General features: G+C 32.5%; 1 protein-coding gene across 1 annotated transcript; it reads left to right on the forward strand.

The window, feature by feature from the left end:
• The first annotated feature begins 872 nt into the window (after positions 1-872).
• On the forward strand, positions 873-25,451 carry LOC143055655 (sialin-like). The gene is made up of 11 exons (XM_076228821.1): positions 873-1,036; positions 3,594-3,682; positions 11,814-11,907; positions 14,951-15,096; positions 15,610-15,697; positions 16,492-16,581; positions 17,917-18,200; positions 19,349-19,493; positions 19,818-19,963; positions 21,698-21,787; positions 23,625-25,451. The coding sequence occupies exons 1-11, from the start codon at positions 877-879 to the stop codon at positions 23,787-23,789; spliced, it is 1,497 nt and encodes a 498-aa protein (XP_076084936.1). The 5' UTR covers positions 873-876; the 3' UTR covers positions 23,790-25,451.

Consider the following 25,451-nt stretch of genomic DNA (forward strand, 5'->3'; position numbering starts at 1 on the left):
TGCTACTGCATACATGTATTCTTTCATAACTCATGTTACATATGTTTTTTGTTATTTATGAACATATCATGACACAGGGACCTGATTAACATTTTTAAATTCCACTTATTAACTTCAAATGAAAAAAAATCTTCGCAAGAAAGATATTAAATAGTGGATATATATGCTGTTGTTGTTAGTCATTAACATAATTTATATAGTCAGAATAAACATGATAAAATAATTCACTCAGGTCTAATTTATGTCATGTATGTAGGGAATAATGAATGAAAAACAAATGTGCTACACAGCAACAAATTCAACCATTGAGTTTCAGGCTCCTGACTTGAGACAGGCACACACTGGTTAATATAGTCTGATGGTTTGCTAGTCTATTTGCCAATAACTATAATTGATCCTGTAGTTTGAGATTAACTTAAGGAGGTAAATTCATTTTTAATGACAATGGGAAACTAGCCAATACCAATATCTTTATTCTCATAATCATTGCAGGGGGTCTCTTTGGGGGTTCCGATCCCGGATCCCGCTTACTGTTTTGTCTGATTCCCGTATTCCGCTTACACTATGTACGTAAGCAATTCTCATTTTTTTGTCATTTCCCGAGTCCTGCTAGACCTCATTTCCCGTTTTCACGACACAATAATTTGACTTTCACGTGTCACGCTTACAAAAAAATGGCAATCCCGCGTCACGCTTAGACCCCAATGAGACCCACATTGCAGATACATAGGTACAGAGAGGTAGCAAAAAGTTTATATTTAAATATAGAAATATAACTATATACATGATATATGTAATAACACATTAGGTCTCATACCCAATCAAGATATTAAGCAATAACATGTACATGTATTGTCGTTTTACAGAAGTTCAAGTATGGAAAGTCATGATGGAAACCTGAGAAGTGACAGTTCATCAGAGAAAAGATCAGTTCTACCTCCTGCAGAAGAAAGTCATGATGTCTGTCCAAGGCAATGGGCTTTGTCAAGGTTTCCAAAGAGATATATTGTGGCAATAATGGCATTCCTGGGCTTTTGTGAGTTAAATGTTGTAGTTAGATAGGTTTTTATGCCCCTGCTGTAGTGGAGGGGGCATTAAGATTTACCCTTGTCCGTTTGAGCTTCTGTCCGTAGGTTCCAAAGTTGGTTTCTGTTCTCTAACTTTTGTTTGCCTTAACCAAATGTTATATAAATTATACACAATGATTATTACTATTACAGACAGAATAAGTTCGAAATTTGAACTTTAACCTTTTTAGAGTTATGCCCCTTTTAATTTTAGGTAGTGACCGTACATTGTTTTAATATTATACATAGTGATGGTACAAACATGTATGTAATTTTGAAAGGTTTAAGCAAATGGTTTCTGCTTTATTTATTATTTATTAATTACTATAGCTACTTGTTTTAGCTTTCAGCAACAGACATTTCTTAATATTCATTCATGTCTATAAAAACAATGTGTCTTGAAAAAATATGCTTATGTTTCACAAAATAACATAAAACATCCATAGACTGATTCATGTGTAATGGCATGGATTGCTCCCAGGCAAAAAATACTCTTTTATCAGTATGTTCATTTATATCTGAACATCTTATTTTCATAGATCATGTAATACATATATGGACCATAATTTGCTATTGGGCTCGTTTCCTATAACGAAAGAAAAGTGATAAAAATGTGTATTACTGTAAGAAAAGTAGTAACTACATCTAAAGATGACTTTATTTTTATCAACATACAAGTGTATGCTACTCTTCCCTAGAAAAAAAATAGAAATTAACTAATTTCAAAGATTATACAACCGTATTTTTGTGTCGTTTCTCGCATTACTTTTCGCTTCCAAAGTGCATAACGCTGACTGATTTATAGATAATCCTCACCGGCAAATTCGTAGCGTTTGCTTTCAAATAATAAAGAACATCGACCAATAAGAATAGTCAGAAGAAAATGCAGAGAACTATAAGTATTTCTGTAGCAGGTGTAAGAACACTAGCGTTACTTTGGTTTCCGATTTCATAACGCAAATTTTAGATGATGTAATCTGCTTTGTTGTAAAAGAATTCTTTATAACAATATGCAAATATGAACTCTCGCGAGATGTTCAAACAGGTAAATCAGATATGATTTACATTCTAGTTTTGTTCTTCGTAAAAATTAAGTTAGAAAATGACGTTATCGTTATGCGTTACATTTCACACGAAACAGAAGTCCAGCTATTTCCTTTTTTTTTTATTAAAATTGTTTTTGTCGTTAAGTTCAAATCATTTCCGGTCATACGTGAAACATGTGACTAACATGTGATCACACCCTTACGGCCGGATATATGAAATACTAGGTCTAAACATTGTTTTTGTTTCCAACGGGATGTTAGCAAACATAATCTGAAGACTTGTTTTGTCTTGTTTAAAAAAGGAAAATACAATTATCAAAGAGATTTTGCCGGGGGTCTATTATTTTTTCTATGTGCATAATGTTACATACGATCTTGTGTGAAAATAAAAGCCCAATGACTTGACAAAATCGATTTCAGATTTGACAGATGTTATGACACACTTTGTTTCCTGATTCAATCGACATTACGTCTCTTATCATTGTGCCGATGCTCGTTGGATTGATTTTGCTTCAGCAGTAAATATTACTGGATATTTTAGGTGAATAAAGATAATTTAATAAAAAAATACATGTTAATATACCGTTACACTTGGAATGTACAAAGTTGGTATCTTTGTCACAATTTTTAATTATTTTTTTTTATTCATGTTCGGCAAACACTTTTCAGAACCACAATAAACTTGTCAAAGGAGAAGTAAACTTTTACCATGCATGACTTGAAAGGAAGTACTTTATTGATTTTAGCCCACTAAAGTAGGTTAAAATGTGGAAACTATGTAGATGGTGTACAGGTCACAAATATCACATGGTGCCTATTTTAAAACCAAATCTAAATACATTTTTTTGGCTAAAACATCAAGATACAACGATTATGGTATCCTGTATCAATGAAGAAAAAATTGAAATTTCTGAATAAATTGTACTACTTGTTTTCAAAACAAGCACATATTTAGGAGTTTTATAATACTGTTACATTTAAGATGGATTTTAAGAAAAAGTATACTGTTCAGATTATTTTAAGCAGATTTTGCAATAAAATAAAACTAAAAAAAATGCTTTCGGTTTCTTATGGTTTCCTGTCGCGTTTAAAAAAATCTTTAATTTAACATTGAGAATAGATTTTAAATATTAACATGAAGCAAGTAACACTAGTAATGGTGTTCATTTATGTCTTTTGAAATATATTGTGCAAAATAAAGAAAATAAAGATTGGTTTCCTGTTTGGTTTCCTGTCACGTAAACGGTGAATCAAAATGTATTAATATATTCTTGAAAAACTCAATTGTTCATTAATACTATTCTAACACCAACACAATCCACAGAATAAAAGTTAAAGTTTTAGAACTTATAAAAAAGGATACAAAAAGAAACCAAAGGCCGAATACCAAATAATGGTCCATATACCGGTGATAAAAGTAATCAAAAGTGTAAGGAAAGAAAATGCAGAACATTAATTTTACATTTATGTTTCATTCTAGGCAACATATATTCCTTAAGAGCTAATCTGAGTGTTGCAATTGTTGCCATGGTTGCCAAGAAGGAGGAGAATGTGACAGCAGAATATCAGGTAAATTCGTCATGTGGTCTTCCATAATTGGCTAAATGGTTATAACACTACATCTGTATGCATCACCATATAACATATGATTTAGAATGTATACTGTGAATTGGATTCATTTATTTCATGGGTTTCAATTTCAACGATTGAGGAAATATTGTATTTTTTTTTTAGACATTTTACATACAAGCCCAGTGATATTGTTTGCCTCAAATTACAGCCGAAATTTGGCCTTTTCCCCTAGAAAAAATTCCCAATTACTAAAAAAAATGGCTTAAAATTCCTCCCAAAAAGTTTTACATTTTCCCAAAACAGTGATGGCATTGGTAGTAATGTTTGTTAATATCGTATTCATGTTATTATTTTGATATTAGAAAGCACTTTTGAGATCCAGTTTTCTGTTCAGAATCATCATGGTGTTTATAACACATGTAGTTTTCAATGCATTACAGCTTTTACATTAATGCTAGCAAGACAAATCTTTGTTTGGCTTGCTTGCTTTGTTTGTATCAATGTTTGCTCAAGCATGGCAATTAAGATAGGCGGGGTTTCAGCTTGTATACATCATACTTAAATTTTAGTGGACGTTATATTTAAGGTTAAGGACACTGAATTTTAAAACATCACATGACAAATATTCTCAGGCAGGATTCTACTTCGTCAAAATTATCTCCCCATTACGGCAGTTCATTTTCACAATTGTAGAAATGGAAGCCAATATTATTTTTTTTTCGAAGATGTTCATTTTCATCATCCAAATTAAAGACTGTCGTCAAGAACTTTTAGTAAAATAGCTATTCAAACATACCTACTCTGATTTTGTGATTCATTGGATAGGTATTTCTCTTGACCCCTATATCTCATCTTTTAGTACTGTGATTTTTTTTATGTTATAAAGTCAACCTGTAGCTTTGCTATATAAAAATGATAGAATCTGAAGCGAGATGATTTATCAAATACTCTTTCTTTGTACGTTTTCAAGACAAAATATTCATCTCAAACACACCCTAACATAAAAAAAGGTGGACTCGATTTTCTCTTTCCAATACAATTGTTACCCATTTATTGGAATTTTTTCTTGAGTTACATAATGGAAGGGCAGATAAGGAAATAACTGAACTAATAGAGTGATATGTTATAAGAAAAACAATATAAGGTCAATGTCATAAAAATATATAACTTTTTTTTCACTCGGCGCAAAACTGTGGAAGTCTAGTTTCTCATCATCATTCAAGAAAACAGTTTATATTTTTCTTTCATTGCCCAATTATTGTATTTTTACAGGTGAGGAAACATGTGAAATATTTGTCATGTGATGTTTTAAAATTAAATGTCCTTAACCTCAAACGTAACGTCCAATAAAATCTAAGAATTATGTATACAAGCTGAAGCCCCGCCTATCTTAATTGCCATGCTTGAGCAAACATTGATACAAACAAAGCAAGCAAGCCAAACAAAGAATTGTCTTGCTAGCATTAATGTAAAAGCTGTAAGTACCATCATTGCTTCTGTTTCTTTCCCCTCTCTGAAAAGTACCTTTCTGGTTGAAATGTCTGACAACCAAAATATACATGAAAAAACTGTGCAAAAAAGACAGCAAAGGTCAGCAAAAAATTAGAGATGTGTTTAGAATAAAATATACAAATTTCCCAATTTCAATAAAAAATATGCATTTTTCCCAATAAAAAACAGTAGAGGTAGTTTTGAAAAAAGACAACAATATCACTGAAGCCTATACATGCTATATAAATGTGTTTTTGGTTCAGCTATACCAAAGGAATCATAGAAAATGTGTATCCAACTTACAATTTGAATTATCAGTATAGTGAAAAAATTTGATGCAGTATTTGTATGTAATGCTAGTGTTTCTTTTTATGACCCATTTATGGGCATTATGTTTATTTGTTCCTCTGTTCGTCTGTCCATCCGTTTGTCCATTTGTCTGTCCTACTTCAGGTTAAAGTTTTTGGTCATGGTAGTTTATGATGAAGTTGAAGTCCTATCAACTTGAAACTTAGTACACATGTTCCTTATGATATGATCTTTTAATGCCAAATTAGTGTTTTGGTCCCAATTTCACGGTCCAATGAACATAGAAAATGATAGTGCGATTGGGGCATCCATGCACTATGGACACATTCTTGTTTTTGGAAAATGACGATTTCAGCGTCTTGTTCCAATACTGCTGACCTGAACTTCCATTACATTTCTCTGCCTTCTGCGCTTAGTTTCGTATATTTTCTTCCCCATTACATTTTTCCGTCTATCGCGCTTGGTTTCGTATTTACTATTTTACATACAAACTGGAATCTGCTTGTATTATCATGTGTGAGCCTCCATGTGTAGTAATCAACCGGGAACCAGTTTCCATACCTCCGGTCCTTCTTATTACCAAAAAGATCGAAGTGTACCAACCAATGTAGTTAAGATACTCATAAATCTATTTTTACAACTTTATTGATTATGTGAAGTAAAACTGAAACATTGTTAAAACATTAAAGATATATTATTAATCGGGGAATACTTGATAGTCTTTTCGTTTTACAAACAATTGCCTTTTTTTATAAGAAAATACAATATGTCTGTGTTGGTCCACTTTCTACTGGTTATAAGACAGATCGAAGTACCGGAAATCCATCTTTGTTTACAAAGTTACACCTGTAGAGTCTGTAACAGACTGTATCTGTATGACATGTGAATAAATTGTCGATATAGATGCTGGCTTTAATACAACGGTTTGAGAGAGCGCTGCCGTTTTATTGGCGGGGCGGGGAACAGATTTGAAGCTCTCTACGTTTGATGCGTGCACAACAGTGTTGTCATAGCCGATTCGGCGCAATCACTGTCTTACAAAGGATGAGTTTGCATAATGTATGGTGTTTTACTTAGTGGAATGTAAATAAACTCACAGTAAGAGTTATTCTTTACTTGCTTTTCCATTGTTTTCCACAATAATTGTTGCGTGGTATTCTTTGAATTTCTCTGCAGTTATGGTTCTCTTTAGACATGCTTTTTTGAGGAATTCGTCTGGTTCAATAGCGTATATCAGCCCCTCAACTATTTTTTACATAAATACTAACTTTGGCTTCAACTCCTTGTTATACGACCGCAAAATTTGAAAAATTTTTCGTCGTATATTGCTATCACGTTGGCGTCGTCGTCGTCGTAGTTGTCGTCGTTCGAATACTTTTAGTTTTCGCACTCTAACTTTAGTAAAAGTGAATAGAAATCTATGAAATTTTAACATAAGGTTTATGACCACAAAAGGAAGGTTGGGATTGATTTTGGGAGTTTTGGTCCCAACATTTTAGGAATAAGGGGCCAAAAAGGGCCCAAATAAGCATTTTCTTGGTTTTCGCACTATAACTTTAGTTTAAGTTAATAGAAATCTATGAAATTTTGACACAAGGTTTATGACCACAAAAGAAAGGTTGGGATTGATTTTGGGAGTTTTGGTTCCAACAGTTTAGGAATTAGGGGCAAAAAAAGGGCCCAAATAAGCATTATTCTTGGTTTTCGCACAATAACTTTAGTTTAAGTAAATAGAAATCTATGAAATTTAAACATAAGGTTTATGACCATAAAAGGAAGGTTGGTATTGATTTTGGGAGTTTTGGTCCCAACAGTTTAGGAATAAAGGGCCCAAAGGGTCCAAATTAAACTTTGTTTGATTTCATCAAAAATTGAATAATTGGGGTTCTTTGGTATGCCGAATCTAACTGTGTATGCAGATTCTTAATTTTTTGTCCCGTTTTCAAATTGGTCTACATTAAATATAAGGTCCAAAGGGTCCAAAATTAAACTTAGTTTGATTTTAACAAAAATTGAATCCTGGGGGTTGTTTGATATGCTGAATTTAGAAATGTACTTAGATTTTTAATTATTGGCCTAGTTTTCAAGTTGGTCCAAATGGGGGTCCAAAATTAAACTTTGTTCATCAAAAATTGAATAAATGGGTTCTTTGATATGCCAAATCTAACTGTGTATGTAGATTCTTAATTTTTGGTCCAGTTTTCAAATGGTCTACATTAAGGTCCAAAGGGTCCAAAATTAAACTAAGTTTGATTTTAACAAAAATTAAATTCTTGGGCTTATTTGATATGCTTTATCTAAATATGTACTTTGATTTTTGATTATGGGCCCAGTTTTCAAGTTGGTCCAAATCAGGATTCCATATCAAGTATTGTGCAATAGCAAGAAATTTTCAATTGCACAGTATTGCACAGTAGCAAGAAATATCTAATTGCACAATATTGTGCAATAGCAATTAATTTTCAATTGGAGTTATCTTTCTTTGTATAGAATAGAAGTTGATAATATATGTTGGAAATTTGCCAGACATGACTATGATGTCATTTTCTATTTTTATTTGCCAATAACTTTATGTAAATAACTTCATTGGAAATTTGCCAATATAAAATGTTGCTGATGAAGCTTTTTTTCCTTATCTTATCTAAAATGTTTTTAGATAATGTATGTTGGACATTTGCCAGACATGACTATGATGTCATTTTCTATTTTTATTTGCCAATAACTTTATGTAAATAACTTCATTGGAAATTTGCCAATATAAAATGTTGCTGATGAAGTTTTTTTTATTGTTTTATACAATAAACAATGTATATTCACTTTTACTACCAACCAATCTTTACCATTCAGTGATAACAAGCACTTTATTTTACATTTTAATATTTTATGATGTATTTAAAAGAGTAGTTATTGTTGCAAACTCCATTAGAAATTTGAATTGATATCAGTTTTGGAAAAAGGGAAACGGGGATGTGAAAAAAAAGGGGGGGGGTTTAAATTTTTCTCATTTCAGATTTCATAAATAAAAAGAAAATTTCTTCAAACATTTTTTTGAGAGGATTAATATTCAACAGCATAGTGAATTGCTCAAAGGCAAAAAAAATATTTTAAGTTCATTAGCAGGGGTTCAAATTAACATTTGGTACTGGAAGGTCCAGGACCTTTGACACTCAAAACTGAAAGGTCCACAACCTAAATTGCAGGTCCTACTTTTACTTGAAATATTTTATAACACAGTAAGATACAAAATTATTGTGCCTTTGGTGTTAGGTTATCTTGTTACATTGTCAGTGTCACTGTTGTATAATATGTTCAATAAACTAATAAATATAATTGTCTTGTATATTATGAATTCATATTATCTTTATTTTTTTTTATTTGGTAGGGTGTCACTGTTGGTAGGTGTGTTGTAACCAAGATTAGTAATTAATTACTAATTATATCATTACCTCAGGGCTCACACTACTTCAACTCGATTTTAAAAGTCCACTAGAGCTTGTTACTTTGTTACATTGTATCATATCTAGTTGCACTATTTTTGATAATAAAGTACGAAACTTCCAGCTATTTACAGGCCCCTAAAAATTGAGGAGAAATTACCCCTTGGAATTGCAGTAATTTGTTTACACTTTAAAAACATCTGCATGTCATATCCACATGTATTAATGATAAAAGAAAAATGCTGTCACATTGTATTGGATGTTGACATGGAAATTTGTCAACTAAAAAACTTATTAAGTAATTTTGAGTTTCAACCTAAAATATTTTCTGGTCTTTCTTACTTTTCCATATATCTTTTGGTTTTCAATTCTAGTGATTATATTTCATAATCTTAGATGTATTTTGTCACAACTTCAAGCCTGACATTATTTTTTTTATTGTATTTGATCGGCAAACCCGGAATTACCCTTATCCGTCCCGGAAACTGATCCGGTATTGTAATTATCTTCATTTCCGGTTTATATATGGCATCCATTGTTTTTCTATGTTGATGTTGTCAGTCAGATACGATTTCACTCGGATTTACAAATTACTTTTTAACGATTTTCGGTATAAAATTAGCGGTTGGATAAAATGAATATTGCTGTCATGAATAATAAAGATGAGAATTTATTTTGAGATCGTTTATTTGGAAATTTTGATAAAAAGGTCTGCGAAGTTATTTTTTATTTTCTTTCAAATCGAAGGTCCGTCGGGCGTAGCTAGTAACCAAAACGAAGGTCCGCTTGCAAAAGTGGAAGGTCGCGGACCTCGGACCACCGCTAATTTGAACCCCTGATTAGACCACATTCATTCTGTGTCAGAAACCTATGCTGTGTCAACTATTTAATTTTAGATTTAAAAAGTTTGAAGAAGAAATCTTTAATTGATTTGTAAAATCTTGACATTTGTTTTGTGTAAAAAAAAACATGTAATGTCAAAAATTTGATCACAATCCAAATTCAGAGCTGTATCACGCTTGAATGTTTTGTCCATACTTGCCCCAACTGTTCAGGGTTCGACCTCTGCGGTCGTATAAAGCTGCGCCCTGCGGAGCACCTGGTTCGTCTTTGTCTGGAGATCTTGTTGAAGTTCCAGTTTGGCAAGCATTTTGGAGACTTATCCATCCTCTCTTGACTTGTAATCTCTGGTGATAAATTTTGTCGCTTGACATGTTTTATTTTGTTACCTGGTAGGGGTCCCATACTATGGTTCCATATTAAATAATGAGATCAATTCCTAAAGGTCTAGTTTATTATCCAATCTGACACAAATTTCAATAACTGGAATGCCACCCAAGTTGAATATATGGTGACCCACTATAACAGCATAATTACTTGGAATTGTGTTTAATACCATGATGGTTCAAAAGCATAAACTTAAATTGACATGAAAGATTGTGGATTAGTGTAAATTAGAAATTAGCTTACTATGATATATGGTTAAAGAATGAATATCAAATTGAGCAGAGTTGTTATAAAATATCAATATGGCAGAGAAGTGGTTTCAAGTTTCATATAAAGGGACCTGACTGACATGAAATAAAAAATCAAAGGAGTATCCCTATTTGTCTAATCGTCAAGGTGAAATAAAACAAGTATAATAACAATATTATGCTATTGTATAAATCTACAGAAATAGAATTTGCTTCAAGTAACAGAAATAACTATGTCACTAGTAACTTATTTAATGAGTACATTTGTATGTGGGTAATAAGTCCTATAACATATGACCTCGGGAGCATTATTTACTATTTCTATTTACTGTTCTGATAATTTTTTTGAATATCAATGTGTCACACTTCACATTCAAAATTAAAAAAAATAATGAAAATATCAGTATAAAAACGTTAAGAATTGAATAAGAATGCGGAGTCATATGTTATAGGACTAATGGGGTATAAGAACTTGTTACAACAGGCTCTTCATAATCATTTGGTTTGAAAGGATACTAGTCCACTTGTAATTTTGTCAGTCTGATGACTTTTCAACTGATTTTTATAGTTCGTTCTTATGTTGTACTGTTATACCACTGTCCCAGGTTAGGGGGAGGGTTGGGATCCCGCTAACATGTTAAACCCCGCCACAGTATTTATGTATGTGCCTGTCCCAAGTCAGGAGCCTGTAATTCAGTGGTTGTCGTTTGTTTATGTGTTACATATATGTTTTCATGCATTTTTTTACATAAATAAGGCCATTAGTTTTCTCGTTTGAATTGTTTTACATTGTCTTATCGGGCCTTTTATAGCTGACTATGCAGTATGGTCTTTGCTCATTGTTGAAGGCCTTACTGTGACCTACAGTTGTTAATGTCTGTGGCATTTTGGTCTTTTGTGGATAGTTGTCTCATTAGCAATCATACCACATCTTCTTTTTTATAGTAGTCTGTATTCTTGATTTAGAAAAATGTAATTGCAAGAAAAGATATTACACATTACTTTGAGTACTTTAGATCATTCCGGTAGTCTTTATTTAGTATGTACAAAAGAACAGCCAGTAGCCATTGGATATTGTAGATCATTTAAATAGTCTTGACCTTTTTATTAGTACAAAAAAAAACAGCCAGTAGTCATTGGATACTGTAGATCATTCAGGTAGTCTTGACTCTTGATCTGTTCATTTGTATTAAAAAAAACAGTCAGTTGTCATCTTCACTTCACACATGCATATACGAATATCAATTATATGCTTACGAGACATGTTGCAATGTTAAACTTATTACGGTATGTGAAAATCAAGACTTGCATAAAAAATATCCCAATATTAGAGGCAGTGGCATCATTTTTTCCTCGGAGCTTTCAGCTCTTTGATTATTATGTACATTCCTAACTTAAACACTTTGCTTCACACAGGGTGATTTTCCAACATATGATTGGAGCATTAAACAGGAAGACCTGGTTTTATCATCTTTCTTCTATGGTTATATATTTACACAGCTTCCTGGAGGTAAGTAACATCTTAATTTAAAGCGTTCAGTTAATTTTTTTAAGAGTTAACTCCCTTAGATGTGCTGTTCCTTTTTTTTTTAATCAGCTGAATTCAGAAATTGTTAAAAGATTTTTATTTTTGCAAAAAAACGAAGGGATATGCGTTTCTAAAAATAAAAACTCAGGCTTAAATTAAAATATTGTTTGTTTGCCCTTTACCGACCGACCCTATAAATTTGTTCCGCCTGAAAATCTTTTATTTGTGTTTACCAGCAAGATTTTATTTTATTTTATTTTTCGTTCCTACCAAAAATTAATCTTATATTTGTATTTCCCGCTCAAAACTTTTTTACCAGAATTCTCGGGTTTTATCTTTCCCATATAAGGTCTAGTCAGTTTTGTATCATGTGAGCGTTTGACATGAACGAACACTTGCATTTGGAGTTTCAAAGCATAAATTTGTTTGAAATGGATGTTGTATTGAAAGCTATGAAATCATGATTTAACAAATGTTACTCTGTGTCTTTATACTTGAAGAGCTGGGTTCATTCAAAAAAAGTTCCTCCAATACTAAATTATCAATGTGTGTACACAATATTTTGTAAACAGACTGTGTATCCTATGTAGGGATGGCCTTTGGTCCGTAGATCAGGATGATTATGTTAACAATGCCTTTGACCAGCATTGATATATTCTGATTTATATCTAACATGAACCAAAGGTCTGTAAAGGGGAGAATATTTGGCAGTAAAATCGCCAAGTTTTTCCATACAGATCATATATAAATGCGATGTAAAAAACGTGACAATTGAGTTTCAATTCTTGTAGCATTTTTATTGGAAACACAGACAAACACGAAAATTTAAACACTCTAGGGACTTTTTCTACTAGTAATGTACAAAGTATGCATGGTATGTCTACCGGGACATATTTTACCAGGACAAAGTTATCTCTTACAGAAAAACTTTAGGTCTAGGTAAGCGTACAAGTTACATGTACGTAGTACAGAATATTAGTAAGTTAAAATTCTTAAAAATTCTAGGTGTGTAAACGTTTCAATATGCCGCACCGCCCTATATTTTGATATTTGAAAAAAATTGTTTTGCATATGAAATAACTTCACATTATATATGATATTTTTTTTTCAAAAGTGAAAACTTGGGACTATTATACTAAAACTTATTAGCAAAAGCATACTTAAACAAAAGCAATACAGACAAAAATGATATCATGCAGATTTTGTATCTATAAAATAAAATATTATACCTACCTGCCTACCCATGACAAAAAATGTACCGAGCTAAGTTATTTTTTGGGAAAGAAAAATATAATATTTTACCTACCTACCTACCCTGTTTTAAGACATAGGGTCGGAAAAGGGCAAACAAACAATATTTTAATTTAGGCCTCATATTATTTTTTTAATTTCATAGTCATTATTTGTATGCTGAGCATTTCCTGAAATTGTAATAATTCATCTTTCATTTGTTGTTGAGCAATCGCAATAATAAATACATTAAAAAAAATTTTAAATTCTGTAAAATAGACAATGCAATTTCCCATAGGAACTCCCTTTGCGACCAAAACTGTGACACTTTTACTGTTAAGTTTCGTGAAAAATGATATCCCAAAACAGAAAGTTAACATGGTTTATATGCACTACATGTACTATTTTATTCAAAGGTCAAAATATAGGGCTGTTAGTCATTTTTTCAACATTAGATTATGCCCTGAACTTCTCAGTTTAAACTGTTACAAAAATTCTATACTACCCTTTGGCCATACCTCCATTTTTGGCCTTCTCAAAATTAAAATTTTGGCGTTACCATGTTTTTCTATACTGGTTACATCACCAAGTGATGTCTCTATGAGGTGAAACAAAGAGATCATATATGGGAACCAGTATGTTAACAAATTAACATATCTATGAATATAATAAATCTCCCCAAAGGAGGCCTGGTTTCAGAAACAGCTGTATTTACAAAGTGAAACCTATAAGAAGAGAATGAACGTTATATAGTCAAATATACAACAATGTAACTTGAAAGGATTTTTTATCACAAAGTTGTCTTTTTAGAATCTAAAGGACTTATAAAAATAAGGATATATGTGATATGGTTTCCAATGAGACAACTATCCATATAAGTTCAAAGATGAAACCAATTGTATGAACTTCAACACTGAGAAAAACCCATACAGTTTATTGTATGATTTTGAAATTATTACCCAGAAAAGAGTATTTTCCTGATTTATGCCGCCAATATGAGAATCAATTTCAAATGTCCCACAGTATATTTTATAATGCTGATGTGAATGGAGACAATATGTGTTCTAGTAGTACATGTAGTAAACTAAGTTACAGGTTCTGTGTCAACGCTTTGCTTACAAGGATCTAACAACACATCATACTACCTTCTCTTCGGAAAAATTATAACATCAACCAAAGTAATTTGTGTGTGTTTTACAATGACAAAGCGGGTTAAGTCTAACAGAGAGTTGACACATTCCTTTACACGTATTTCTAGTTAAGGGTTAAGTCTAACAGGGAGTTGACACTTTCCTTTACACATATTTCTAGTTAAGGGTTAAGTCTAACAGAGAGTTGACACATTCCTTTACACGTATTTCTAGTTAATCCTGCATAATCATGACCTCCAAGACACTTGATTAACTTAAATAGTCCAGGGATGCAGGAGATCCCCTCTATCTGGTAAATGACTTTACCATGGCGCCCATAATTTAGGAACTTTGAGGGGGGGGGGGGGGGTAGGACCTTTATCAGGACTACAGGATTGAGTGTTTGTAAGCTCAGGATTTCAGGATTGATCCTTTCGGGATCTGGGAATTCTTTTTTTGAATTTGGGGATGTCAGGATTTAAATTTTATTTAAAATCAGGACCTCAGGATTTCATGTTTTTAAGCCCAGGATTTTGGGATCAGGACCCCCTCCTAACCCCTCCCCTTGGGTGAATGACATAACTTGAAAGTGGTCTATTTCTTAGTGATTTGGGAGATGAAAGAAAATGACAAAAAATGAGAAGTTATTTCTTTATTTTAAAAAGGTTACTTAGCAAATCGTATTGGTGGAAAATACTTATTTGGCGGTGGAATCTTTATGTCAGCACTTTTAACTGTTTTGACACCATTGTTTGCTAAAGGAGGAGTAGGTCTTATTGTTGCCATTCGAGTATTAGCAGGTTTATGTGAGGTAAGTAGTTCATGATTGGATTGTTATCTTACATGAGGGTAGGAATGCCCTTTACTGACAGGTGTCAAACGGTAATTTTTGGCTTCTGTTAGCCTCAAATTGGTTAAAATTTTATATCGATTTGTCAAAATATCCTTACTTTATTTGTCAAAGGTCGCTAAAAATTATCGTTACTTTTTTTGGAAAAAAATTAACATGAATCATAATAAACAGTCCATTTTTTTATCGTTTAAAAGAAAGTGTACCTTTAATCGTCTTGCACCAAAAATTAACAATAAAGTCATTTGGCAAGAAATTTTACTGTTATTCATCATGAAAGTACCTCCATTATGACCCTCTCACATGGCTCAAATATGTAAATGAAATTGTATATGTATTTATACATTATAAAAATTTGAACCATTACAATCTCAGATTCCAAAACCCCTACAAATTTCCTTTATTATTTTAAATATATAAAATGAATAAGATATGGATTATTTTCATAGAATTACAACAAAAATGTCTTTGCAGGGCGTTACATATCCATCTATCCTTGCTGTTTGGGCCAAATGGGCTCCACCATTAGAAAGAACAAAGCTTGCAACTATAGCTTTTTCTGGTAAGATCCTTTAATGTCAATTAACAATGATTCTTCATTTGTAGAATGGTGTAATGTTTGTCAAATATTTTAATAGTTAGGTCTGCATTAACTTACAGCCTTTTCAACTTTGTGGCGTTCTATTATCATGATTATAGCAATAGACGTTTTAATTATAGTGCCTTACTAGATTTTGTGAGGTAGACAAAATTGAATTGAATTTTTAATTTCCAAAAATATGCAGATCTGACATATTTTGACTTTATTGACTTACATCTTTTGTTAAGGAGTAATTGTAATCATAGCATTTGAGATTGATTTTTTTTGTGTATTTTTTTCGTTATGATAAACCATAAGTTTACCTAGGGTAGCCGTGCAAAAAAAGTGAATTAACAAAAATACTAAACCCTAAGAAAATGGCAAAATCAAAAACTCAAATTAATGGATTACAGCTGTCATATTCCTGACTTGGTACAGGCATTTTCTTATGCAAAAACTGGTGGAGTAAACCTGGTTTTAAAGCTAGCTAAACCTCTCATTTGTATGACAGTCACTTGAAATTCCATTAGATTGACAATGATGTGTGAACAAAACAAACAGGCATGTTCTGTTTTAATCGATATATGTGGGTGAAAAAAAATAACAAAATCCTGGATCCACATCTGATTCTTGTAGATTGTTCCTGTCTCTTTTAACTTTAAATTGCATGGAAGGCCAATACAATCCTACCTCACAGCCTACCTGTTTCATAAAAATGTTATTACTGGTTATTCAAGATACATCTCCTTGTACAAATTATTTTTCTTTTTTTCCAGGTTCATACATAGGTACAGTGATCTCCATGTTATTATCTGGATATATGCTGGAGTCAGGTCTTGGATGGCCGTCAATATTTTATCTGTTTGGTAAGTATTATATTATTGGCAAAGCTGGAGTCTTGGATGGCCGTCAATATTTTATCTGTTTGGTAAGTATTATATTATTGGCAAAGCTGAAGTCTTGGATGGCCGTCAATATTTTATCTGTTTGGTAAGTATTATATTATTGGCAAAGCTGGAGTCTTGGATGGCCGTCAATATTTTATCTGTTTGGTAAGTATTATATTATTGGCAAAGCTGGAGTCTTGGATGGCCGTCAATATTTTATCTGTTTGGTAAGTATTACATTATTGGCAAAGCTGGAGTCTTGGATGGCTGACAATATTTTATCTGTTTGGTAACTATTACATGTATATTATTGGCAAAGCTGGAGTCTTGGATGGCCGTCAATATTTTTTTTTGTTTGGTAAGTATTACATGTATATTATTGGCAAAGCTGGGGTCTTGGATGGCCGTCAATATTTTTTTGTTTGGTAAGTATTACATGTATATTATTGGCAAAGCTGGAGTCTTTGATGGCCGTCAATATTTTTTTTGTTTGGTAAGTATTACATGTATATTATTGGCAAAGTATTACATGTATATTATTGGCAAAGCTGGGGTCTTGGATGGCCGTCAATATTTTTTTGTTTGGTAAGTATTACATGTATATTATTGGCAAAGCTGGAGTCTTTGATGGCCGTCAATATTTTTTTTGTTTGGTAAGTATTACATGTATATTATTGGCAAAGCTGGGGTCTTGGATGGCCGTCAATATTTTTTTGTTTGGTAAGTATTACATGTATATTATTGGCAAAGCTGGAGTCTTTGATGGCCATCAATATTTTATTTGTTAGGTAAGTATTATATTACATGTATTACAGGTTTATGCTACACTATGGATGTTTCTTGTGTTCAAATTAGAAGGAATAGGATGATATTTGTAGTTCTAATATGAAGTTCTTCTTTCGCTTTGGAAACAAAGTTAACTTTTTATTAGAATAATAAAGCATGGATTTGTATTCCAGTATTATGTATATTGAGCTAATGTTTCCTTTTCCTTATTATAGAGGTTGAATTTGCTGAGATTAGGCAAAATTAAAATAACCAGATCTGCTAACTTCTGAAAATCTCAATGGGGGATTTAGTGCGCGACCAGATTTTCAAGGGTTTGTTTACTAAGGACACATTCTTGTTCAGGGATATTTTGTGAAAATCAGGATTATGGCATGTTTTGCGATCAATATATCGGGATTCAGGTTTAGGCATGAAAATCAGGACGATACCCACAAATTCAGGATAGTTGATAGGTCTGAGGTGACACAAAGCTCATTGAAAATATTTGATGTTTAGAAAATTAATTGTTTTAAATGTTTGTTGCAGGTGGTATTGCATTGTTGTGGTGTGTCTGTTGGGGATATTTTATAGCCGAGTCTCCGTCCAGTCATCCCACTATCACCTCTGTAGAAGTGGAGTATATACAGGCTAACATCGGTTACACAGAGGAACAAACCAAGAATATCCTGCCACCATGGACAGATATATTTAAATCTCCTGCTGTTTGGGCTATTGTAGCAGCACATTTTGCAGAAAACTGGGGCTTCTACACTTGGTTGAGAGAACTTCCATCAATTATGAGGCATGATTTGAACTTCAGAATAGATAAGGTAATGAAATAGAGAATCTATCATGGTGACTATGTACTGACCAATTTATATCTGGTTGGTTACAATTTATATGTTTTGGTTGAGTGGCTTGAGCCAGTTGTAATTTAAAAAAATGTCACTCTTTTAATTTCTAAGCTTTATTAAGATAATGAATGTCCACCAAAAAACAAAAACATATACAAAATCCCAAAAAATCGATCAAAGTTATTTATATAATAGAATTAATTATGCTAGTAAAAGGTATAAATGGAAATGACCAGAATGTTTATTGGTTTTGTATTATCATGTTTGAGTTAGTTCTCAATTAATTATACCCCACGCAACAAAGTTGCGGAGGGTATAATGTTTTTGACCCGTCCGTCCATCCGTCAGTCCGTCCGTCCGTCCGTCCGTCAGTCCTGTTTCTTGTCATCGCAACTCCTCTCAAACCACACAACAGAATTTCACGAAACCTTTTCAGATAATAAGGACATACTATGTAGTTATGCATATTGATGGGAAATTGCGATTCAATTTTTTTTCTAGGAGTTTACGCCCCTTTGAACTTATTTACTTTAATGTACTACTGCAACAGTTTGTCATCGCAACTCCTCTCAAACCACACAACAGAATTTCACGAAACCTTTTCAGACAATAAGGACATACTATGTAGTTGTTCATATGGACGGGAAATTGAGATTCAATTTTTTTTCTAGGAGTTATGCCCCTTTGAACTTATTTGCTTCAATGTACTTCTGCAACAGTTTGTCATCTCAACTCCTCTGAAAACACACAACAGAATTTCATGAAATTTTGTGATAATAAGGACATACTATGTAGATGTGTATATTGACAGGAATTTATTATTCAGTATTTTTTCTTATACAATTTTTTTTTCTTATACTTATTTAATTTCTCCAATGACAATGTGGGGATTTAATTTCTCCAATGACAATGTGGGGACGTGGGGTATGTGAGCGTGCTCACTAAGGTTCTTTAATTTGATTTTAGCCGTGTCCCCTCTAAAACAACTTCTGATGCCTTAGAGATAATTCCTTTTTCATGCAGAATTTTCAGGGTTCTCAATATTGTGTATGCTCTAGCTAATATTTGTGTTGTTTCCCAGTGAAATCAGGTCGCAGCTACCTACTTTATAATTTATGTTTTAGGCAGGATTTGTGGCAGCATTTCCATACCTAGTGATGGGATCAGTTGTGATGTCATCTGGTTTCTTTGCCGACTATATATATATATATCTGAGAGGAAGAGCAGTGGTGTCTACAACAGCTATCCGTAAACTATTTACTTGTGGGGGTAAGAGAAGTTCTCTTTTCAGCTTTCCGTTGAAATTAACCAACTGTATTGATAAGTGTTTGTTTCTATGTTAAAAACTTTGATTACCAGAATAATGAGATTAATGAATACAATCTACATATATTTCTGAATTGATAGTATAAGAAATTACAATTGTTTCTCAATTCATGGAAAGTGGTACTCACAAAAATGGAGAAAAAAACACAGGATTTGTTTTCGCCAATTCATAATATAAAATGAATATTCCAATTCCAATGAGAATAGATGGGTCATTATTTATACAAGGTTCAGATTTAACAGTTTTATCTATTCATTATTTTTCAGCCTTTTTTTTTCGGTTGATATTCATGGTAGCAGCTGGATACAGTATGACTCCAGTTGTTGTCTATGTTTGCCTGGCATTATCAGTAGGATTAGGTGGGTTTGCCTGGGCCGGATTCAGTGTAAATCACCTGGATATAGCACCACAGGTATATATTAAAAGGTTTATAAATAGATTTAAGCCAAACTTGTCATATATGTTCTTTGAAAGTCCCAACACAACTGTTGTTACTTTCATACTGATTGAAAATTCAAAATGGCCGTCTGATGTCACCATACCTGTCAACTGACCCGTATTCTGCGGGTGTGACCCGAGATTTTCACAATTCTGAGGGATCACCCGGAACACCCGCCGGGTCATTGAAATAACCCGGGAATTCCGAATATGACCCGATTTCACCCGTATTTCTTAGCCTTGAGATTGATTTCATAAGTAATATTCCTTTGAAATACCGGGAAATTCGTAATTCTTCCATGAACAGGAAGTTCATCTAGCTATGTAAACTGTCAAATTAAGTGACCCATTAAGTGCATGGCTTCTCTTGACAGCTTTGGTGTCAAACACACTGTTAATTAACACCAATTACCTTAGCTTTAGGTCGTAAATAAATTGGACCATAATTTGGTTTACAAACTGAACTAGAGTTACTTCCCCTTATTTGTCACCATTCAAAATGGTTCCTTATATTTACGTTTTATGGGTGAAAAAGATTAAATCATATAAATATAAAATTCAAATACATATTGAAAAATAACTTTTCATTATTTTTATACCTTTACACAATTTTTTAAAAAAAGTTGAAAATTATTTTTTACATTTATACTTCCTTTAACTGTATTACTATATTTTATCATAGTCTAATTTCCTTATAAATAAAAAATATAGTGGTTAAAGGCTACATAGTAAATAGTCTCAAACATTATTGATTTACATTAAATTCTAGTGTTTGATGATTTTAGTATTTTTTCTCAAAAGTGAAACACATAAGACAGAGATACACAATTTATAAAAATCATTAAAAGTTAATGAAATAATATTTTATTAGATTTAAAATGACTTAACAAAGTTAACATGCATTGATGTTTTGGTATCTTTGATATACATTATAAGACAATGTACCATAAATACTGAAATTCAGCTCGAAAAAGTTCGTACGCGTTATGACCTGAGATTTGATACTTCAATGCAGGTCATGACCTGCATTTTCATCGTCACAGGTTGACAGGTATGTGTCACAAATGAAAATTCAAAATTGGCGACCACCTAAGCTCAAAGTTATCTTGTAACTCTACAGGAAATTACTTTTGATTTTTAATTATAAACAGACGACCTTAAATGAAAATATTTGTTTTTAAATGTTCATTAGAAGGTTTTTACCAAGTGCATAACTTTGATCCTCATAAAAGGACCATAATGATTCACAGGGGGCTAAATTAGAGTCAGTTGATCAAAGAACTATTTGAAACAAAACTTTAAATGTTTCTGTGGAGGTCTCAAATAAAAGATTACTTCTTTAAAAGTTATAAAGACTGGGAGAGCAAAGGCCAAAGTTTACATCAAATAGCTATTGAAAACAAAATTTGATTTTATATTTTAAGAAACATCTGACAGAACTTTTCAGTCTCCTAGGAATCTTTCGTTTTCATATGTTGCATGAATAGAACTGACATGAGAGCAAAATGTAAGGACAAGTGTGAATAACTGTTTTGGAATATTTTTATGATCGCTTTGGAGACAGGGTACCTAAAACCTACACAATAATAAAAGTGAATTAGAACCTGCAAACATTTGTTTCATAGACTTTGCCAAAGAAATATGCCAGGGTTAAGTTTTAATGAGAATGAAAAAATATATTGTATTAACACTTCTGCATTTATTTCAGTATGCAAGTGTCACCATGGGAATATCTAATACATTTGCAACAATTCCAGGGATAATAAGTCCTTTACTAACTGGTGCTATAATACAAAATGTAAGTACATTGTATAGGATTTGGGAGATTTTGTGTTACATGGAGATTGTAAAAGTTGAGAATAGAAATGGGGAATATGTCAAAGAGAAAACAACCTGACCCCAGAGCAGATAAATGCCGCTGGCCACCAAAGGGTATTAACACAGCGTGAAAATCCACACATCTGGAGCTGGTCCTCAGCTGACCCCTAAATAAAATGTGTACTTGATCAGTGAAAATGGACATCACATGGTAAACTCCAAAACATATAAATTAACTTGCTTCTGTTTTGTTATAGGCAAATTACAGCTAAAGACTGGTATATTTCAGTTATAATACAAATTTTATGTGCATCGCTTTTAATAAGTAGCTTGGAAATATAGAGATAATATAGGGTTATTGCATGAATATTGGGGAATATTGTCCCAAGTAGAATTTTATATTGTACGAGCTTGCGAGTGCAATATATGTTCTACGAGGGACAATATTCTGCAGTAACCCTTTTATTGTATAGCAATATAATATTTGAAAGTACAAATTGGTTTAAACTAAGATTTTGTTGTTGATGTCATGAATTTTGAAGATTTTGCACTAGTGCAATATTGGAATTTATTGCACGCTAACTTTTGGTTACTTTCTGTTGGAAATATTATATTGCTATGCAATAATATTAGTTACATAGAGTGCTAGTGACCTAATACAGTATATATGGGGTCAGTAAATTCCATATGGGGTGAGAGCGAAGCTCAAATCCCAATATGGAATTTACTGACCCCATATTTACCGTATTACATCACTAGCACACTATGTAACGAATTTATCTTACCGACTACGTGTAAAATTTAGACTAGTGACCTATCAAAATGAGCAAGTCTTCAATAAAGTTAGCATTAACATGATTAAGAAACTACTTCCTTTGATTCTACAAAAACAGATGCCAACAATGACAACTTGTTAGATTTAAATGTGTTTTATGAATTTATTTCACTTTATCATCACTTTCTTCGTCTGTTGAAACCTTTAAGATTTTTTCTCAGTACTGTTTTGTTTTTCTAAAGGGACGTAACACCACTACTAACCGTGTATGAAATAAGCCCCGCCTCCTTATTACCTTATATGGAATATAAAGGGACGTAACTCCACTACTAACCGTGTATTGAATGAGCCCCGCCTCCCAACTAACCTAATATTAAATATACACGGTTTCCACAAGGACGCTTTTAAGCAATCATATTCCTAGAAATGTATAGGAGCTAAGATAATATTGTATACATGTATGACCAATGTTATGGTCAGATGTTATGTTTTCATACATCATATGAATTTCGTTCTACGCATGCTATCTCAAAGGAAATTGTGACGGCTTAATGCAATCCAAATATAACGAAAAAAACCATGAGTCAAGGATATATTGTGTGTATTCAAAAATATACTGGACCACAAAAATTTGCACTTGTGTGTGTATTGAAGAACATGAATATGATTGTGAAATGAAAAAAAAAATCTGGTATGAAATGTCTACCAATTTTAACATGCTGCTGCAAATAAAGTGTTTTTTTTAGCACATAACACATTTTCAATACAATATGCACAAATGTATCTTTGCCACCCTCTTTTTTGGACCCCTAAAAAATTTGATTGACTTTCAGGACATACACAAATTTTGAACAGGATATGCAAGAATGTATCTTTGCCACCCTCTTTTTTGGACCCCTAAAAAATTTGATTGTTGTTCAGCACATAAAACATTTTGAAGAAAAATTTGCAACACATTGTACAATGATGCACCATTGCCAACCTAATTTTTGAACCCTTGTAAAGTGTAAATATTTGATGATAATGTTTATCTTTTTTACAGACAGATGTTGGACTATGGCAGATACTTTTTTACATTGATGCTGCAATATATTTACTTGGTGCTGTATTTTATGGAATATTTGCCACAGGAAATAGACAAAAATGGGCAGAGGTTCCTACAGGCTTCCTGTCTCAAATTGATGTTGATATTGATAAAGATCTGTGATATCTCATAAAGGAACCAGGAGTATGTAGATATAGATATGGATCTTGGAAATCCCAACAGGGAACTAGTAGTAGTAGGATGTTTTAGAAGTATCAAAGATATCTGACAACAGCCAGATTAGTTCCATATTGACATTTTTGTTTGATGTTGTGGGTCAGTTGTATTTGTGTTCAAAAGGTGGCATTAGATCTTATGATAACTGAAAAAAATATAATATAACATTGTAATGGTAGAGTTATCATGGTTAACTGGCATATTAATCTTTCAGTATCAAATCCCCTATTATCTAAATAATACTATGGATAAGTGGCATTCTAGCATTAGATTTTTAACAACTGAAAAAAGATAATCTAAAATTTTAAGAGAGGCATAAAGGGGAGCTCTCTGCAGGGAAGAACTCAAAAATAAAACTGGCATTTCATGATGAACGAACAATTAAAAATTTCTTGCACATTGATCTCTTTACTGATGTCACGAAACACGATGAATAATGAACCTATTTCACGGCTGCACGTGAAATATAAATGGCAAAACTTGTTGCAAGAAAATAACCATTTACCACCCTCTTTTAATGGAAAGTGTTATCTTGCATAATAATTCATCAGTATGAAATGACTCATTATTCAAATGATGCAATGGATAAGGGGCATCTAGAGGAAAGCCAAAAGGTTTCGAGGGTTGAAAATTAATATTTGGGCTGTAGACAACATTGTTTATAGGTTAAATAAAGGTAAAAATATATCAAATATAAATGGATTCTTCCTGTGCTCAGTGAGCCATAATCTACAAAGGAGCCATAAGAACTGGGTTAGATGCCGATGCATACAATCTAACCTGTGTTAATAACTCTCTTCCTGCATGAAGCGTTTTACTTAAAATCTTCTTTGAAAAATTCAATATTTTTTGTATCTTCATCTGGTAAGAAAATATTGAACTCAACAAAGTCAATATTGAAACAGAAAAAGGTTTCTTTGTGTAGTGTAGCAACCAGAACAGATTTTCTTTTATATAAGTCATATGAAACTTCAAAGGAATAAGTTCGGTAAGGGCCATATTTGGCCCCAATTATAAAGTTCATAGTAACAAGCCAATAAAGGTTTTAAGTTGCATTAAATACATGTGAGAAAGTCAAACAGAACTGTTTTTGTCAAAGGTCAAGATAAGGGATTTTAGTGAAATTTGACAAAATGAGCTGGATTTCAACCAAATTAAGGACCAGGAAACATAGAGCGCAGGCGTCGACAAACTTAATATTCAAATAAGGCATGTGAAATGTCTTCACAAACATTATTTTAAAAGATCTTTGTTGTCGACGTATGCGCTCTATGTTTCCTGTCCAATAATCTATTGAAATTTACCTTTTTTCATTGATTTTTTCGTGAAAAATCAATATGAGTGCAACTTGTGACGTCATAATGTAACGTAGAAACGTAAAGTTTTCAACAAAATAGCTTATTTCCTATCTAGTCACTATAATATATTAGCTTTAATTTATTGTGATATTGGTCAATAAATCCGAATTTGAAATTTACGCTAAAAAAGGGGGCCATTTTAGGACCTTACTGAACATACTCCTTTTAAAAAATAGAAATTAAACATGTCTTACATACTTGAAGGGCTAAGTTTTTTCTCTTTAGAGCAGTGAATGTAAAAACTTTTTTT

Source organism: Mytilus galloprovincialis, chromosome 12 (genome assembly GCF_965363235.1).
Source record: "Mytilus galloprovincialis chromosome 12, xbMytGall1.hap1.1, whole genome shotgun sequence".
Taxonomy (NCBI): Eukaryota; Metazoa; Mollusca; class Bivalvia; order Mytilida; family Mytilidae; genus Mytilus; species Mytilus galloprovincialis.

What these genes read in the sequence shown, in the direction of transcription:
- LOC143055655 (XM_076228821.1), top strand. Translation starts at nt 877, where the DNA reads ATGGAAAGTCATGATGGAAACCTGAGAAGTGACAGTTCATCAGAGAAA. An exon ending in TATTAGCAGGTTTATGTGAG is followed by an intron (nt 15,097 to 15,609) that starts GTAAGTAGTTCA and finishes ATGTCTTTGCAG; the next exon opens with GGCGTTACATATCCATCTAT. An exon ending in TGCAACTATAGCTTTTTCTG is followed by an intron (nt 15,698 to 16,491) that starts GTAAGATCCTTT and finishes CTTTTTTTCCAG; the next exon opens with GTTCATACATAGGTACAGTG.